Source organism: Camelus bactrianus, chromosome 10 (genome assembly GCF_048773025.1).
Source record: "Camelus bactrianus isolate YW-2024 breed Bactrian camel chromosome 10, ASM4877302v1, whole genome shotgun sequence".
In the NCBI taxonomy this organism is placed as follows: Eukaryota; Metazoa; Chordata; class Mammalia; order Artiodactyla; family Camelidae; genus Camelus; species Camelus bactrianus.
The window spans coordinates 4903651-4923299 of NC_133548.1; the positions used below are offsets into that span (position 1 = coordinate 4903651).

The window sequence follows — 19649 nt, forward strand, 5'->3', positions numbered from 1 at the left end:
GGCAATTGCCGTGGTTCATGAAGATGTCCTTTCTGGCCCAGTCTTTGAACGCAGACACCTCCTTGCCTTCTCCGTGCCTGCACCCCAGCAGCTGAACACTGTAGAGAAGAGTCACCCTGTCGGGAGGACTGGCTCCGTTTCCATCTGTGATTCTGAGCCTCAGAAGGGGGTCTCTCCGGTGGGCTCACCTCCCCAACCCAGGCTGTCACGACTTATCTTTTCTCATCAGACGTCCCCCTTGTCCCCTGAGCAGGTGCTGTCACCTCATTCTTTGATGGCTGCTGGTTTCTCATCCCTCATCTTTCCACTTGGAGATACAGCAGTCTTTCCCACTGACTGGTCCTCCCCTCGTGCCCCACGTGCTGTGCACTGGCCGCTGCCTGTGCAGAGAGGGGTGATCTCGCAGTTTAGGTTTGGCTCATCTTGTCTCATGATTGGATGAGGTTTTGCATTTTTGGCAAGAATACCAAAAAGAAGCTGTTATGTCTTCGTAAGAGGTTAGTAATCTCAGTGTTCTTATTAGTGGACTTTAATTTTTTTTTAAGAAAGAAAATCAGAAGCATGAAATGAAAAGTCAACCTAACACCTTCTCATCCCCGTCTCCTTCCCTCTTCTACTCGCTCTCCACCTGCCCCCTCACTCCTTGAGCCATTCTTGGTTTGTCACCAACAACCTCCGTCTTGCCAAATGCAGCAGCCACTATCCTCTGCCCTCTGCTCGTCGCCTCCACGGCACCTGACACAGAGCACCACGCTCTCCCCATCCTGACCTCGGTGCCCTCACTTCAGCTGCCTCCTCTCCTGCCGCCCCACCTGCAAGTGGAGGTTCACCGGGCGGGCTGTAAACCTCTGATGGGGCATCAGATGTCAGCGTTCTTGTCAGTGAAATAGAGTAGAAAATAGTAGACAGTATCTCATGGTTGTGGGCAGGTAAGGTTTGTGGCATGGGTGTGTGTGTGTGTGTGTGTGTGTGTGTGTGTGTGTGTGTGTGTGTGTGTGTGTGTGTGTGTGTGTGTATGGTTGCCGTGTCATGTGTGTCGCTTACTGCAGGGACAGTCGGATGAAAGCTCAGCTGTAAGTGCTGGGAGCTCTCAGGCTCTGTGCTGCATCCCCCTCTTCGGCCAGTTCATTAGCTTTAAATGCTCTCCGTATGCCAAGGACTGGATATCCAGCCTGGACCTTCCTGATAGCTCAGACCCTCCACAGCCCCACCAGCTGCTCCAGGCTGACTCTGTCCTCTGCTTCATTTGTGACTCTGCTGATCCCTCAGGCTCCACTGCCCTCTTCCCACCCCTCAGGCGTCAGGTAGCTCCTTGGAGGTGGCCACCCCCTCGCGCCCGGTCACGAGCCCTCTGCTCCTCCCTGCAGGTGCCACGGCCTGCTGATGGCCTCGCTTGGCTCCGGCTGTTTCTCTGTCCGGCTTCACACAGGCAGTGGTCGCACGTGTCTTGTTCGTGTTTCCCAGGGCTTTCCCAGGGACAGAGTACACGTCAGTAAATATTTTGGGGGTGAATATATGAATGAAGATTTCTGAAGCCTGTGTAAATAGTTTAGTTGAGGTGTTGATCTCTCCTGGGAGAGCAGGGCCAGCTGTGCCTGGATGGCCCAGGCCGAGAGTGGGCGTGGTGGGCAGTGGACCAGTCCCATCCCCTCCGCCCGTCCTTCCCTGGGCTCGCTCTCCTCATATCAGGAGACCCAGTGATGTCCTCGTTCTCAGATCACCTGCTGTTCTTCGTAACCTGTCAGTTTTCCTTGCTTGTGACTTGGCATCTTTCATTTTCTTCCTCTCCAAATTTTTTCCTCCACAACCAACACCCTCCCCACTGTGAATAAATATTGAACTGTGATATCACATAAGAGCAGAGGTGTGTCTTGTTCAGTGTTCAGAGCAGTGCTGAAGAGAGCTGGAAAGTTCCTACATCTCTTTCCATCTTCTCCCTACCATCCTGGTGATGGGCTGACTGCTCTGGACGATCTGGACAGTGTGTTTTGCCGAGGTACCAGGAACAGCACTGCACGTGAAGTCGGTCCCTGGCAGCCTTTGTACTGGGTGGACATGATGTGCAAAATGCTAAACGTACTGAAATTGTAAAATGGGGCTTCAATCTCTGTATGAAACTAGACGTTTCAAACTCAAAAGGATATTTGGGATTGGGTGCATGTGTGTGTTTTGTACGGGGCCAACCCCAGTGCCCTTCAGCTAAGTCACTCTACACAGAAGTTGAAAACCAAATTTTAACTCCAACAAAATTCCAGATACGAGGACAGAAGAAATCCTGGTCCTACTCTTTGGAAACTGTCAGAGGATGGGTTGGAATTTTGAGGAGGGAGATTGTACAGAGGGCACGAGGCTGTCAGGAGCTGCTGCCGGCAACCCACCCAGGCTGGGCCCGTGAAACCGGCCTCCACTCGGCAGCAGAGAGTTAGAGACGCTTTGCAGACCTTTGGGTTCAATCCCCATGGGGTGTCTCTGAGGCGGGAGATAAATGGGGCCAGTAGTGACCGTACCCACCACGTCTGCAAGAGTACACAAGTGAGTGACAATATTTTGCCAGCTAACTCGAGCTGTTAGGAACTTGTTATTCTCTGGGGGTTTAAGAAATGAGACCCGTCTAACAACCTTGACTCAGCAATTGATAGACTTATAGACAAAAAATCAGCAAGAATACAGAAGAATTTACCAATAAAATCAACCAACATGATCTAATTGATTTGTAGACTACTTCACTCAAACAGCAGCAAAACACATATTCTTTTCAAGCATCCGTAAGACCTTCACGGATAGACTGACTATATCCTGGGCCATAAAACAGCCCACAACAAATTTTTTAAATTAGTATCATACAGTGTGTTCACTCATCATAATAGGATCAAACTAGAAATCAATTAGAGAAAGACTTCAGAAAAATATCTAAATACTTAAAAATGAAGCAATACCCTTCTAAATAATCCATGGGACACAAAGAAAGTCTTAAAGGAGATTCCAAAATACATGTAACTAAATGAAATTAAAATAAGGCATATTCAAAAAAAAAAAAAAAAAAAAAAAGAAATGAGACCCGTCTGCCAGCAGCTCCTCTGCTGAAATCCGTGGACGCTGTGTCTGGGTTGTCATTGTCAGTCTGCTCAGGCTGCCATAGAAACCTGTCCAGTGGTGCAAACAACAGACATTGATTCTTCACGGTTCTGAAGGCTGGTTCTGGTGATGGCCCCTTCCTGGCTTGCAGGTGCCATCTTCTCCCTGTGTCCTCATCTGGTGGAGGGAGAGACAGACAGACAGGGAGCACCGAGTGAGTGTGTGAGCTCTCCAGAGCCTCTTGTAAGAATATGGATCCTGTTACAGCGCCATCCTCATGGCCTCACGTGAACATGGTCACCTCCCCTGGCCCCATCTCCAAATACCATCACACTAGAGGTTAGGGCTTCGACAGATGAATTTTGGGAGGACACTGTTTTGTTCATAGCAATCATATGTACAGAACTGCAAGTCAGTGACTAGAGATCGGGCCTGACAAGGTGACAATGGTCAGGTCTTAACTGTGGGGTTACCCGAGGGGGAGGCTAGACTGCCAGCAGACCCACCTCCCCCCGCCAGAGGTAGAAGTGACTGAATTTCTTTTTATTTTAATGAGGCCACATACCAGAAGTAAGTAGCTTTTCTTTTTACTTTTTTGTTTTCATCTCACTAACTTTAGAATTCTGTCACTGCCTAATGAGTTTGTCCTGTTAAGTCTCCTAGTCCGCTTTTTGCGATATGAGTGTGTTTTAAAGAGCCCTGTTTTATTTTAAACACTTTCTCTGAGATCCTATACCCCACAGCCCCTTTCTTAACAAGGGGTGGATGAGAATCATCTGAAAGTGTTTCCAGACCACACCTGCTGGCCCCCTCCTGACGCATCGACTGGGAAGCTCCATTTGTAAAAAGCTCCTTAAGAGGCTGGGGTGCAGCTCTGGTTAAGGACTTTCTTCCACCTTCTTCACCCCAACAGGTGGAAACTCTTAAGCTATAATTTGCTGTTTAAGAGAAGGGGACTAAGGGATGGATTTTGAGGGCAAAATGACTCTAGGTCCCATGTTAGTTATTAGGAATAACTAAAGGCAGAACATTGGAGCATCCAAGAGATTTTGATAAGAAGATAAACACTGAATGCCAGGGAAGATTGGGAATGAGAGCAGAAAACAGAAACCGTGAGTGAGTGCTCTATGCGAGGTGTTGTTTGGAACACAGCCCTGCACCCAGATCTGATCTTTAGTCCTTAAGCATCTTGGACCCGCAGACCAGCTTCAAGGCCATCACTGGGCACTCGAGACCTGAAAGCAAGGTCAACCCTCAGGGGAAGGGGTGGAATTGCTGTGGCCTTTGATAAGATGCCAAGGGTTGAGACTCATGTACGTTTTAAAATAATTAGAAGTGGTAAAATATTGATACTGTTCTATTTTTGGAACCAGTGACCTAAATTCAGCTTGAATCTTAAATCTTGTCAGTAGAGTGTGGTGCTCAGCATGGGTCCTGCAGTTTACAAGTCTGCTTCTTCATGTTAAAAGTGGGAATAATAATATCGATCACGCCCAGGCATAGAGTTGCTGTGGGAGTAGGTGACATTGCCCACGGGAAGGAGCGTTTGACGCCAGCACATGGGCAGCACTCAGTAAACATCTGGTCTGTTGCCATCTGTTTCAGAGCGCCGAGGCCATGGTTCTGGAGAGCGTGATGTTCGCCATCCTCGCAGAGAGGTCCCTGGGCCCAAAGCTCTTCGGCATCTTTCCCCAAGGCCGCCTGGAGCAATTTATCCCGGTAAGATATATTGGAGACTGGAGCCCTGGAGAGAGGATGGGGCTTTGTCTCGTCACCGCGGGAGCCCGAGATGCCATGGTCCGAAACGTGATCTGTAGTATCACAGAAGTAAAAGGAAAATTTCTACTGAATTCACATCAAAGCCTGTCTTTCTTGCAAAAGATCAAATCAGAAACGCACAGGCCTCCCTCGTTCTGTTGCACCTTGCAGACCCTGCGTTCTTTACACGTTGAAGGTTTGTGGTGGCCCTGCCTTGTCAGGTGGTGGTTAGCATTTTTGAGCGATGAGGTGTTTTTAATTAAGGTATGTATGTTATTCTTTGAGATGTAAGGCTATTGCTACTTCATAGGCTACAGGAGAGTAAACATAGCTTTCCTATGCACTGGGAAACCCCAAATCCGTGTGACTCACTTTGTTGTGGTACCAGCTTCATTGTGGAGGTCCAGAATGGAACCCGCAGCATCTCCGGGTGGGCCTGTTTGTGCAGCCTAACTTGTGTTGTCCCCTAAACCTGCGTGCCCTGAAACCTCCCCCTTACCTTGTCTCTCAACTTCTCGGCCTTCGATACAGAGCTTGCTGCAGAGCCTCGGCCCTGACCGCGTGGTGCCACCCACATCTCTGGTCTTTGTCCTGAGGGGACCACCGTTGTCCTTTCCCTTGTCTCCCGCTGTCCTCCCTCACTTCAGAGTCTCCCCTCCCCTCATATGCCCATTGGGTTCCTCTCACGTTTCACAGCCCAGCTCAGATCCTGTTTCCAAGAGTTGGGCTGTTGTCCCTTCTTGCTGTACGGAGGTGTTTTTGGTGTTGCTGTGCCGTCTCCCAGCGTGCCTTGTTTAGACTTACGTGTGCATGGTCCTCTCGGCCCCCACGCCCCAGAGAAGGCTTGGAGCCCCAAGCCCTCCCTGTAAAGTGTGTGTTGGGCGCCTTGGCCTGGTGACCACTGGTCTGGGTGGAGATGCTGAGCCTGGCTGGCCTGTGTTCCCACTGGCAGAAGGGCTCCCTTCTCAGCCCCTATGAGCTCCTTTTCATGCCTTGCCTCATGTGGTGTCTTGGCCACAGGCGGCCTCAGTGTGCAAGGCCACCCTGCACAGTTGTGCAGACAGTGCAGAGCACAAGGACACCTGGCCAGTGGGGTGCTCTGCTCACCACCCTATGTCCAGCGGGGGCTGGAGGATGGGGGAGGGGGACCCACATGGCACCACCTGTGCCAGCCACCAGCCTGGGGGTCTGTTTAAGCGAATAGGTGTTACCTCCCTGTACCAGAGTATGCCAGTCTCTTCCCTGGTACCTCGCTATAGTTTTATTTATAATTTTCCCAGTGAAGATAGTGACATCTATTTAGCTTGAGAATCAAATGAGTTAGTGAGGTCTTAGAATTTTGGAAATACAGAACACTTCATGTGGTTATAAGTGATAACGTGGATGCGTCTCAGAGACATAATATTGAGTGATAAAACCAAACTGCAGAAGACTGCAAGTGGGATCACTGTTTTTATAAAGCCCAATAAAAAACAAGTTAAAAATTGTTTAATAAGGAAATACACATGTGGTAAGACTTCTGTTTTAGAAAAGGCAGGGGTCCAGCAAACACAGCTCAGGATAATGGAGGTGTCTTGTGGATAAGGAAGCTGGGATCATGGCACGCAGGTTATCATGTCTGTGGAGCTGATCCTCTGCTAGTGTGAAGTTCTGTGCTCTCGCATATGTGTGTACTACATAGTAAAGATTTTTTAAAAATTCTTTTAAAATACTAGGCCGAACTATATGAAACTGCAAACATTTAGCTGTTTTTGCCCGCCAGAAGTGGCGATTTCGTTTGGCTTGGCCCCAATACCTGTGTTATTTCCCAGTTTACGCTCGAGCACTGCCCCTTCGCTTGTCCCTTCGCCATCCTTCAGAGGACACATGAGCACAGTGACCTCCAGGAGTGGTAGCCAGTCTCATGTTTCTTTGTGCTGAGAAAGGCACTTGGAGTCCAAGATTTGTTCATCTTGGGGCACGTTAGCTTTAAATTGTCCACGTTGCCAAACCCGTTACTGGCATTTTGTAACGGAGCCCAGTGAGGGCTTGGGACCTGCCCGAGGAGGCCTCCGTGTCCCGCTGCCTCACGCCAAGCTCCCTGTCCTGGTTGGACATCACACTTGGAGGATTCTGGGGTTGAAGGGAGCAGTGAGCCTTTGTGGGGACCCCCAGTGAGGCACAGCCCAGGGCCTCCCTGCATCGTCTGCCCCAGCGCAGAGCCCCGTGGAGGACTTGATGCTGGTTCCCATTTTACAGAAACTGGAACACGAGGTGCAGAGGAGGCAGCCCTTGGCTGTGCAGCTCTGAAATGGGTATTAAAGGCAGAAATTGAGGTGGGGTTTCTCTAACTCGGGACACTCACTCTTAACCCCTGTGCTGTACCGCTTGGGATTGTCTCTTGGGGTTTCTGTAAGGAAGAGGTTTGCTTGGAAAAGGGAGGTAGGAGCTCCCATGGGGGCTATGAGGGCAGCCAGCATGCACGTGGCCTCAGGCTGGTCCTCTGTGCAGCTCTGCCCGAAGAGCCTGCTGCAGGCTGGGCTGGGTGCGGGTCGGCACCGAGGGGACGGTGGGGGGGAGATGTCCCCGTCTGGTGAGAATCTGCACTGAGCACTCCACTCACCTGCCGTCTGTCTAAGGGGGTATCCCTGCTGGACACCGGTCACATCATAAACTGCTGAGGACCCAGTGCTTTTCACCAGGGAGAGAGCCTTCTCTTAGTACCAGGGAGAGAGACTAGAGGGCAGGACCGTAGATGCTATGATTGTACATGAGAAGGACTCTCTTGCAGTTAAAGGGGTGCAAAGCAAAATGGACCTGGGGAAGTGGCTGGCCCTCTCTGAGAAGCAGTCTGTGGGCCCCGTGCCTATCCGGAAGGAATTTTGTGTTCTGGACGAGACTTAGGTGCCCTACAAACCTGGCTTCTCGCTCTAGGATTATGTGATCTCACACTTCAGGGTTAACTAGATAAATGGCACTTTCTAACTCCCTTTTTTATCCCAGAGCCGGCGATTAGACACTGAAGAATTAAGTTTGCCAGATATTTCTGCAGAAATAGCTGAGAAAATGGCCAGATTTCATGGTATGAAGATGCCATTCAATAAGGAACCAAAATGGCTTTTTGGAACCATGGAAAAGTAAGTGGTCGGGCCTCTCGGCCCTTGCCTAGCTTTCCATCAGTGGCTCCCAGAGGCGCCAGAGCAGCTCTTGTTTACTGTGCTGACCAGAGGCCTTCCCCTTCCACTGGTGCCCAGGCAGGCTGTCCACTGGCAGTGTTCGTCTCATGAATAAATCTTTCCTGCGTGTAAAAATCAATTCTTAAACCAGGAAACAAGAGTGTACAAATGTTACCAAACAGGTTGAAAGGGCAGAAAATCCACTTCCTAGAGTTTGCTGAGCCCCAGGCCCTCCCCCTTGCCTCCATCTGGGGGTGGGGGGCCCTGCGGGTTTGATGCGATTTCGTTGAACTAGAGCCCCAGGAGCCAGCCCCAGGGGATGAAGCATTGATCCTCTTCCCCCTCTTTTTTTGCAAGATATCTGAATCAAGTGCTGAGAATTAAATTTACTGGGGAATCCAAAGTTAAGCAGCTCCACAAATTCCTCAGTTACAATCTGCCTTTGGAGCTAAGAAACCTGAGGTGAGTATTTGCGTCCTTTCCTGGCGCAGTAAGTGCGTCTGTCCACAATGTCCATGCTGCTCTCAGTGCACATCACAGGGCTGCGCTTCAGGCCTGGTGTTTGACGCTGGCTTTGTGGGTGAGTTTGAACAGATTTATTCTGTCACCTGGAATTAAAGTCTTACACACACAGCATTGCCTCTTCTCTGGTCATCCAGGAAGGCACGCTCCACGGAGCACTCACCGGTGACTAGGGCGGGAGGTTTTTTCTGAAACAAAGCAAAACAAAAACCGTGGGGGCAGGCAGGGGTGAGGGGGCGTCAGCAGCTGAGGGGAGCCATTCAGCCCGAGCTTTGGGGGATGGAGTAAGAAATCTGACAGTGGTTTCTGAGTAGAGGCTACGCCTTGGTGTCCCCAGGGTACAGGGTATTCAGGTCAGAGTGAGTTTACCCCTTAATTACTCAGATACCTGAGTCTGCTGTGCCAGCATCCTGATTGGTGCTGAGGAAATGGGGACCAACACATTCTTCAAGGAGCTTCTCTTTTGTTAGGAGAGAGAGGAAACAAGTAAATAAAATCATACAAGTTGTGACAATAGCTGTGAAGGAAACCAGAGGTCGAAACAGACCCACAGGGGACTCTGCCTGGGGCCCCCAGTCAGACGGCTCTGAGGAGAGCTCTCTGGAAGGGGAGAGTGTGTGTGGGGATCTGGTGGCAGGAGGGCGCTGGGCGTGCCCAGCCTGGGTATACCTGGTTGGAGCTGTCACCACGGCACGGCCATCTTCAGAGTTCCGGGGAAAACCTCATATTGGGCCATGGGTTGGTTTGGGGCACTGATACAGTGCGGGGCCGGTGGAGAGAGCATCTAATTATAAGTCTCATCAGTAAGAGCAAAACCTTCTTTTCCCAGATCACTACTTGAATCCACTCCATCTCCAGTTGTGTTTTGTCACAACGACTGTCAGGAAGGTAAGAGTTGTGCCTGTTGTGCTGAAGCCGGGGTTTGTGTGTCTGCTGAGAACACCGCTTCCAGTGGGTGTGACAGATGCGGGTGCCCACAGAGAGAGGACCAGATACACAGTCACGGTGCAGCCGTGCCACGGAGGCTTGTAGCACCAGAAAGGGAAGGAGGGTAGGGTTTTACACAGAGCAAGCTCCAGGATACGTTAAGAGGAAAAAGAAAGTTTTAGAATATCATGTAGAGTATCATCCCATTTCTGTAAGAAAAAAATCTGAGAATACTTGCTAAAGTGAGAGCTGGGATGAAGGACTGAAACTTTCTGTCACGTAATTGTTCAGCGTTTAACTCCCTTCGGTAAATATATGTTCTGGGATCGCGTGCTAGAGTGAGGCGGCCGCCTCCGTTGGCTCCGCGCCTGCCCTCCGCACGTGCGGCTTCGCTGCTCTCCCAGCGTCGGTTTGCGGGCTGCTAATCACTTCGGGTTTCTCTGCTTTAGACAACTCAGTATCCTGTACCCCTTACTGTAACCAAACTTTACCTGATGTGATTTCAAACGTAACAATTTGATCAGAGATAGCAGCCAGCTCGGCTGCCCCTGATGCTGCCGCAGCGCCTGGCTTTGCCTTGCTGTCCTTGTCCTGCCCGGCACAGCCGGCTGAGATCCACCGGTGGGCCCTTCTCAGGCTTTCCAGTTTCCTTTTAGTTTTGAGAACAGTTCCTGGTGAAGACTTGTCATCCATAAAGATGTTATTTGAGCCAAAATACTTTTCGCTAATTAGCGGACTGTTGCTGGGCAGGTGGAGTTAAACAGGGTGTAGCCAGGGGGCCACAGCCACGCGTGTTGGCGGATGACAGCAGACGGCACGGACGGGGCTGAGGGAGGGCAGCAGTCCATGATGGCGGCAAGCGGGAAGGACAGAGGGAGGTGGGGGCTGCAAGTTGGTTGTGTCCCTGGCTCTCCCTTTATTGGCTCCCAGCAATGGAAGGTATGTGCTGACAGGCCTTGAAATTGCCTCCTACAGACACCCTGGAGAGAGAAGGGCCAAAAAACTAGCACAGGCAGGCTCACCTGCCAGCCCCCAGGGGCTGCACATCCCCGAGAATATGGGGGTCTCGGGACGTAGGCCGGCCAGCCCACTTCTGGCCCAGAATTCGGCCTCAAGGGGAAATCCGGTAATAGGAGTGCTGTCCTTGGGGGAGCCCACTGAGGGCAAAGTGGGGAGGGCCCGGGGTGGGCCCCGGAACCCGTGGTTGCCTGGCTCGGCCCTGGCATCCTCATGGCAGAGACAGCAGGACACAGCTTCCCACTTGGGGCCACTGCCAGCCCCCTGTGCGCCCAGCAGATGTTTCCCTCTGTGCCCCACGTGGGAAACGTGGGAAGCACTGCCCCAGAAAACGGGGAGCCTGTCCTCCTTCCCTGCAGAGCCCAGGGCCGTGCTGTTCCTGGCTGCTGGGAGTGGGCTCCTGGGCCGGGCGTCGGGGGACAGCACTGCTCCGGGCGCCCTCTCCCTGGACGTAGGGCCGCGTGCTCTCACCGTGTGATTAGGATTTCCTGGGAGGGTCAGAACCACTCTCGGCCCTGCCATTGGAGGACCTGCGCCTTTGATGACAGAGCATGCCCAGAGTAAAGGTCGTGATGTCCAAACCTTTCTGCAGGCAATGTCTTATTGCTGGAAGGCAGAGAGAATTCTGAAAAACAGAAACTGATGCTCATCGACTTTGAATACAGCAGTTACAATTACAGGTAATACGTCAAAGTGAAATGTTTGTATTTCAGTATTCTGTCATTGTTTTCAGTGTGTGTATGAAACAACGATAGGGGAGAACACGTCCCAGTACCACCTAGGCAGGAAGCGTCTCCCCTGGAGCTGGCGCTTCCTGTCCCAGCCCAGCCTGTCCTTGGCTGTCTTACGGGGCGCAGGGGTGTGAGCCATCAGGATCCAGAATTTGGCCTTTTCTTGGCTTCAGAGGTCATTTCCTCTCCCAGAAGCACTGACTGCAGGATGGGGCTCCTGAACAGTTGCCCCAGACCACGGGTCAGGCATACTCTGGGAGCTTCGGGTGCTGGGTTCCGGGGGCCCCTAGCTGGCTGTCCCGCCACCAGAGCTGTCGTGCTCGTCTGGTCCTTCGGGGAGGCCGTGGGCTGCGCGGCTCATCGTCTGTGCCTCTTGCTCTTTTCAGGGGGTTCGACGTTGGGAATCACTTCTGTGAATGGATGTACGATTATAATTATGAGAAGTACCCTTTTTTCAGAGCAAACATCCTGAAGTATCCCACCAAGAAGCAACAGGTAGGTGGTCCTGCTTGTGTACTTGCTGATGAGTGAATTACATGCGTCAGTTTTACAGTTAGGGTTGATTACATCTTCATTTTTAAAGTGCCCCTTTTAAATTGTGAAATGGTTAAGCAAACCCTCTTGCTTTAAAATGTTATTTTGTGTCAAAATACAGACCTGATATTTGGGTCCAGATTTTTAAAATCCCTGCACCAGAGATAACCTGTGTTCAGTCAGAGAGGAGCACAGCCTCCTTTGTAATTCCTCCTAGGTTTTTCCCAAAAGCGCAGCCTCTGTTCTGCTGTCTGGCCTTCTTTTTGGGGAGCACCAACTTTCCTCTGTCTGTTTCGCTCTGTGCAGACAGAGCTGGTCTGGGCACCACAGTTCAGTAGCTGTGGCGATGTTAACAGTTCCCTCCCCCGTCCTGGGTTACGGGAGTCCAGTGACTCTGCGCGGATCTCCTCCCAGGAACCCCTCCAGTCCGTCCTGCAGCCACCGTTGAAGCCTTGGGTTGAGGATAAGTAGGCAGTTTGCAGAAGCCAACAGGCCAGGGAGAGGGGCCCATGCCTGCCTCCCCAAGCCTGTGCTGCGGAGCAGCGGCTCGACCGTGCTCGGCGGCCCTGCCATGGAAGGCTCTTCCCCTGGAAGCCCTACCCGGTCAGAGGCGTCCACAGGGGCAGAGGGGCAAGGACAGGAATGCGGGCAGTTGCTGCTGTAGCCCCCTCAGGGGATGCTTCTCGAGCACCCATCTGAGCACAGGGTGAGTCTCCAACAGGGGCCATGCTCAGGGGCAGCTCTCCTTCCAATGCAGACTTGCTGTGGGGACCAAATAGGCCCAAACAGGCCCAAACTCTCTTGACCACATCTTCAGACTGACCGTGATGACCTTGCGTGTATCCTGAGCAGTGACCAGGAAGGTTCTGGACCTCAAGGTCATGCTCTGTGAGAAGGAAGGGTGGGAGAGCCTGGGGAAGAGGACACACAGCCGTCCTCAGGTACCCATACAGGTTCCTGCCATGCTCAGAAGAAATCAGACTTTTCTAAACACTGGGCAGCTCTAGAGGCAAGAACTCTCAAACCAGTAAGGGGGAGCTTTCTAGGAAGAAGGCAGAGGTCATGTCAGTTGAAGGCAGGGCTGTGGAACCCCCTACACTGTAGGGCATTCCGTTCCTGTTTTCTGAGAGGTTTTAGAAATCAGTATAGGTGTTGGTCTTTATCAGACACCTGTCTGCCTGTACTGGGGTCATCTCATGCTTTTCTCTCTTCAGTCCCTTCATGAGATGTTTTAAAATGTTAATCTATCCTGGAATTCCTGAAATAAACTATTTGAATGAGTTGTGTTACTTTGCAATGCTCTGTTGGGTCCAGTTACGCAGTTTTTTATCTGTGCATGTATGTGAGACAGTACTTTACTGTTCATTTTTAAAAATTATTCATATCTGCTTTTGGAATAAAAATTATACTAGTCTTACAAAATGAGTTGAGTGTCCCTTTTTATTTTCTGGAACAAATTTACATAGGGTGATGTTATATATGAACGTTTGGTAGACCTTAGACCTTGCCCGTAGAACCATCTGGGCCTACAACTTTTGGAGGAGGGTCATTAATTACCATTTTGTTAGGATTTCAGTCTATCCAGATATTCTGTCTTTACTTGCCAACTTCAGCATTTGGTGTTAGTCTCCCAGAAATTAAACTACCTGGTATGATGGTTCAAGCATGGGTTTTAAAAACGAATCTGCCTGGATTTGAATCCCAGATCTGCCATTACAGGTTGTAACCTACTGACTGTTTCTGTGCTTCAGTTTTCTCATCTGCCAAAACTATTTTGTTGTTGTGCGGAGTGAGTTACTATGCAGAAACCAGTGCTCAGAATGCTGCCTGTTTGTAGAATTTCATAGGTATCAGAAGTCAGCTTTTTTGTGCCAGGTTTACTTCAGAATCTAAGGGCCCACACCTAGGACAGTGCTTGAACTTGAATGATGCTTTCTGGTGGTGGAGTGGGTGTCAGAGAGAAAGCCGATTTTAGAGCAGGAAGATGGATGGGGTCTTGGCATTCCAACCAGGGAGCCAGGTAGCAAGGTTTCTCATAGGGAAGAACGACCGACAGTTGTTTTCTTATTTACAAAAGCAAACAAACTGGTTTGCTGTGTTCTGTTGCCTTTTGCTATAGCATGAAATATTGAAGAACAAGAGAGTTCATAAATCTCAGTTCATGTGTAAACTAAATGCGCAACCTTGTGGACCCTTAGGGTTAACTGTGTCTTCTCCAGACCGGAGGTAGACATTGCCCATTTGTGGACATAGTGTATAAACAGTCATGGCAGCTTAGAGGTGGAAGGCACTGCAGCTCCTGCCTGGAGGGAGCATCTCCTGACGAACAAGGGACACCCTGGGGCCTCATGCCTGTGCCCGGGGGGCAGCGCTGTGTGGAACGCTGGCCAGGCTGGGGCAGGTCTGACGTGGGCGCTCCCCGCCCTGCGGTCAGACAGTGGAAAACACAGGTGTGGGTTGGAGTAGAAAAAACAATTCTACCTCAGTTACATTTTCTGGAAGTAGTGGTTTCCCACACTTGTCTGGCCAACAGTATGGCATGGAGTTGACTCCTTAGTACCCCAGCCAGGTGGGTGAGCGTCTAGGCCCCGTGCCCCTGGGCCAGCAGCAGGGCAGGCCCCGCCAGGGCTCCCGGCTTCTCCAGCGTCGTCCCAAAGAGTCACAGTAGGTGTGTGTGCCTCATGACAGCTGTTGACATCGTCTGTTTTTAACCGGCATTGACCCTAACGTAATTACTTTTTCTTTAAGCTCCATTTTATTTCCAGTTACTTGGCTGCATTCCAAAATGAATTTGAAAACCTCAGTAATGAAGAAAAGTCCATTTTAGAAGAAGAAATGTTGCTTGAAGTCAATAGGTAATTTTTTTCCTTTGTTGATTTGTAACGATAGCTTACCTCTTTCTAGAGTGTGCTTGGGCCGCCTCCTTGCAAATATGAGTATTTTCGGAACTTCCTCGTAACCATGCATCTCCAGGTCTGCAGTTCTGTCAGCAGTAGAACATTGGGTTCTTGTCCACGTGGCTGAGTGAGTTCAGATCCTTCAGATTCCAGCACATAGCATGTAAGGAGACCAGGGCCTGTGCTCAGGGTCAGGCGCATGGGTGGAGGTGCGACTCGTCTGCCCGGCTGCTGCCACCAGGGCCTGTGCCGTCTTGTCCCTGGTGCTCCTGGAGGCAGGGGTGCTGTCGAATGGTCGGTCTCTCCCAGAAAATAATTTAAAGTTGTGTGTATTGCTTCTGAGTCTTGCTTCTAACTGTTTTCTCAACAGCCCTCAAAGCAGGGCTGAGAAACTTCCAGATTCCTCAAAGGTCTAGACATGTTTATACACATTCACTCATCTCTTCAGTCAATGTTATTGACGGTTATTCCTGGTCTTTGGGGTCTTCTGTGAGAGTATTTGGTAGCAGTGACAGCTCGGGTGACTGTGGCCCGCCTCCCTCACCACAGATCACCCCCCGTGGTTTCCAGAAGCGCCCACGCTCCTCTCACCGAGTGCGCGGCCACCCTGGCGGCCCCTCCCTCCGCTGCAGCCTAGATCTTCCCTTCTGGTTCTTGATCAGATGCAGAGAGAAAAACGGAGGTGGAGGAGACTCAGACAGACAGTGTAGCACCAGGGGAATCTGGTGGGTCAGGGATGGTGAGGAAAACAAGTCGGGTCTGGTGCAGGCACTGAAGCCTGTGCTCCTAAATTAGAGCTTAATCTTCATTTGAATGAAGCCCAAAGGTATCTGGTGACCTGGCCCACACCCTGCGGTGGTGTTTCACTTCCCAGAGAGGAGGGATGGGGTGAGGGCCTGCCTCCTGGGAAAGGCGGTTTTCCTCCTCTCGCTGGCCGCCGCGCGCTCACCCACGTGCAGCCCGGGCTTCGTGCCCCCACCGGAGTCCGGTGGCGGCACAGCGTGTTCACACCTGCAGGCCCACCTGCCGCTGGCCGGAGGTGGGGAGCGGACGGCCGTGGTCTCCCGCTTTCCCATCCTCCTGAGTTGGCTAAGGCAAGAGGCTTGCTCCCAGAGGAGGCAGAATGTCCAGCTGGCAGGAGATGCCGTCATCGGTCCTCTGGCTGGTACCACACATCTCATGTCCGTTTCCTGCTTTTGTGATTACAGGTTTGCCCTTGCGTCCCATTTCTTCTGGGGACTTTGGTCCATCGTACAGGCCAAGATTTCATCCATTGAATTTGGGTACATGGTATGTTTTGGGGGTGGTTTTTCTCTCCTACTCCCAGGGGAAAAAAATGCTTCAGTGTATGTGAGTGCTTGGCAGTAAATGACTGTTTGTTACAGTGGGTCACTCGTTCCCTTCTGAGTGCCTGAACCAGGTGACCAGCACCAGGACAGCGGGTGCCCCCGGGCAGCGAGGGGGAAAGAAAGGCCGCATCATTTAAGTCATCTTCACTGATGCTGTGGGTAGTGCTGAGTCTGTCTTTGGAGGTGGCCCTCGCTCCCAGGGCCAGCGGTCCTGCCTTCTCTGCTCCAGAGAAGTGCTGTGTGGTCCTGTGGTGCTGATGGGGAATGGGGAAACCCGGGCCCTGGAGCTCCAGCCCCTGACCTCAGTCCCTTCTGACACAAGGGAGACCGAGTAAGGAGCGTGGGGGGCTCCTGCTGTGCCTTGTTTCTCTCATCTGTCACCGCTCCATCCTCTGGCCTCCAGTACCCAACTTAGAGCTGGAAGCTGGTGCTGACCTAATTCCACCCCGTTTGTTGTAGCAAGTTTATACCAAACCAGGCTGTCTTTTTATTCTAACCTCAGAACTATCCTTGACACGGACACTGTTTTAACTTCAGTGAAGCCTCTGCGGCTCTGTAATGGGGGGGGGGGTGTGTCCTGGGGTGGGGTGCACAGAAGTGTAGGGAGAACAGTTGGTGGAGAGTGACTGGCTCATCTTATCCTGCTCAGTCCTCTGTGAGGATGATCGCTGCTGCTGGGCAGAAGGTTCGTAGTGCACAGGTGCCATTAGGCAGAAGTGGAAGTTTGGATCTTTAGAGCAGATCTGGAGTCATGGGCACATGCTACTCTAAGACAGAGTAGACTTCAGCAGAGGAGTCCTACAAAGATCATGCATGGCATTTCAGAGTAACAAAGGCATCGGTTCCCCTGGAGGACACAGGAAGTCCTGAATGTGTGCGCACTTGTCTTCCTTCAAAAGACGTAAGACAAAACTGAAAGGGAAGAGGGCACGGTCACCAAGGAGACCGACCACTCCTCCTGTCGAGCGGACCCAGGAAGCGCTGTGGCAGGAAGGACGAAGATCAGAATGTAGCCAGGACCGGCTCAGCCCGATGGGCACTGATGGAGCCCCAGCAGCTTTGGGCAGACACCCTTCTCTGAGAACGTGGCGCATTGGTCAGGCTGGACCGCATGCTGGGCTAGGAAACAGGCCTCAGACTGAAAAGGACTGAACTACCAGAGAGGAAGTCCTCTGAGCACAGCGCAGTTCAGGGGGAAGTCAGCAACCACCACCACAAGAGATGTCTAGAAAATCCTCAGTTATTTGGAAATTAAAGCATATTTCTGAATAAACCCTGGATCAAGGGAGAAATTAAAAGGGCAATTAGAAAATATTTCGAACTGAATTGTAATGGAAACACAGCATACCAGAATCTGTGGGATGGAGCCAAAGCAGTGTTTGGAAACGTGTGGCTTTGTATTGGATAAGAGGAAAGTTCTCAAACCTCTACCTTGAGGAGCTAGAAAGAGAAAAACCAATTAAACCCAAAGTAAACAGAAGTAGAATAAAAAATAAGAGCAGAAATCACTGAGATAGAAGATGAACAAGAAATAGAGAAAATCAATGATAACAGAAGTATTTATAAACTGGCTGTACTGAACAAGAAAAAAAGACGACAGACACTGCCAATTTCAGGGGGACACAAAGGGACGGTGTCACTGCAGACTCTCTAGACGCTGACAGGATAAGAGTGTCGTGAACAACTACGCCAGCAGGTCCAACAACGTGCGTGAAATGTGCGAGTTTCTTGGAAGATGCAAATTACTAAAACTGAAGTAAGACATGGCCATGTATTTATTAAATAAATGGAATTCATAATCAAAAACCTTCCTAGAGAAGAAACTTCAGGTCCTGGTGACCCTCACGAAACAACACCAGTCCTACACAAACGCTTAGAAACTAAAGCGGGAGGGATCATTTCTCAGCTCGTGTTCCGAGGCTAGCTTTGCCATGATTCCAAACTAGACCGAGGCATTACAAGAAAACTGCAGATCTGTGCTCCTCATGAACATGGCACAAAACCCAGCATCAACATATTGAAATTAAATCCAACATATATAAAAGGATAATATTTTATGAGCAAGTGGCATTTATCCCTGGAATGCAAAATTAATAGTTACATTTGAAAACCTATCAGTGTAATTCACTGTATTAGCAGAATAAAGGAGAAGGATCACACAGTTGTCTCAGTGACTGCAGGGGAAGCATCTGAGAAAGGCCGAAACTGCCTATGAAAGAGTCTCAGCAAACTCTAGTGACAGAGGGGAACCCCGTCAGCCAGGTCCAGGGCACATGTGGGAACTCAGAGCCTGCTGAACGCTCGCTTCTCCTCCATGGGCTGCTGGGGCGCTCGCCAGCACAGGAGGCCAGAAGAAGAAATCAAATGCAAAAATACTGGAAGAGAAGAAGAAAAACTGCTTTTATTTTATGGGTGACATGATCATGTACATGAAAAAATTCAAAGGAATCAATAGAAAAGCTGTTTAACTACTGAGTGAGTTTATCAGGGTCACAGGATACAAAGTCAGTATACAAAACCAGTGGCATTTCTCTGTGCTAGAAACAGTTGTGAATGAAAAAAAGCTTGTCTTTCCAATGGCCTAAAAGATATTTATGAAATACATAGGGACAACGTTTTTTAAGTACGTGCATGATCTGCACACTGACAACTATGAAACATTACTAAAAGAACCCAAATAAATGGAGATACCACATATGTGGATTTAGAAGACTTAGCATCAAGCTGTCTGTTCTCCCCAGACTGATCTGTAGAGTCTCTCTGATCCCCATCAGCATCCCTGCAGGCTTTTGGTAGAAATCAACCACAAGCTGATTCTGTGTGTGAAAACACACAGGCCCTAAGAATCACTGAAACACTAAAGCTGGAACAAAGTTGGAAGACTTCTGCTAGCTGATTTCAAGACTGACCAAGCACAGTAGCTAAGACAATGTGGTATTGGTGTAGAGACAGATCTAAATCAAATGGACTGGGATAGAGTGCCCAGAAATAGACTCTTACTCATGCTGGCAACTGGTATTCTACAGAAGAGCTAAGGTAACTCGTTGGGGAAAGGATGAGGTTTTTTTTTTTTTTTTTTTTTTAATGATGTGGGAACAACTGGATAAGCCGTATGGGAAAATACAATGAATCTTGAACTCACACCATACACAAAAATTGACTTGAAGCTGATAATAGACCTAATGTAAAAGCTAAAACAAGAAAAGCTTCGGGACTGTGGCAAAGATTTCTTAGGTTATCTAGAGCGCTAACCATGAAAGAAAAAAACACAGCAACTTGGACTTAAAATGTAAAACTTGTTCTTTGAAAGACACCAATAAGGAAATGAAAAGGCAAGCCACAGACTGGGAGAAAACACTGCAAACTTGTACCTGATTAAAGGTAACTTGTATTTAGAATATATAAAGAACTCACAACTAAGCAAGAAACCAAACAACCTACTTTATAAATGGACCAAAGATCTGGACACTGCTCGGAAGGTAAACACATGGCCAATAAGCATCTTTTCATCTGCTTAATAAGGAGTCATAAAAGAAATGCAGACTAAAGCCCAGCGAGATCCCCTGCACACCCATGATGATGCTAAAACTTTAAAAACTGCCAGTACCAAACGTTGGCTAGGATATGCTGCTGGTGGGAATGTGAAAATGGGTGGCCAGTGTGGAGGACGGTTGGACAGCCTCT

General features: G+C 50.0%; 1 protein-coding gene across 7 annotated transcripts in view; it reads left to right on the top strand.

Moving 5' to 3' along the window:
• The window catches only part of CHKA (choline kinase alpha), a 55557-nt gene that overhangs the window by 33679 nt on the left and 2229 nt on the right, over positions 1–19649 (top strand). For 3 of the 7 annotated variants that reach the window (XM_074371616.1, XM_074371620.1, XM_074371618.1), the window contains 8 exons: positions 4681–4794; positions 7816–7949; positions 8346–8450; positions 9340–9398; positions 11047–11134; positions 11572–11680; positions 14468–14574; positions 15825–15906. In XM_074371616.1, the coding sequence (XP_074227717.1) occupies positions 4681–4794; positions 7816–7949; positions 8346–8450; positions 9340–9398; positions 11047–11134; positions 11572–11680; positions 14468–14574; positions 15825–15906 (798 nt within the window). The remainder of the gene's footprint in view (positions 1–4680; positions 4795–7815; positions 7950–8345; positions 8451–9339; positions 9399–11046; positions 11135–11571; positions 11681–14467; positions 14575–15824; positions 15907–19649) is intronic. The other 4 variants (XM_074371613.1, XM_074371617.1, XM_074371615.1 and 1 more) reach the window with 2 other exon arrangements.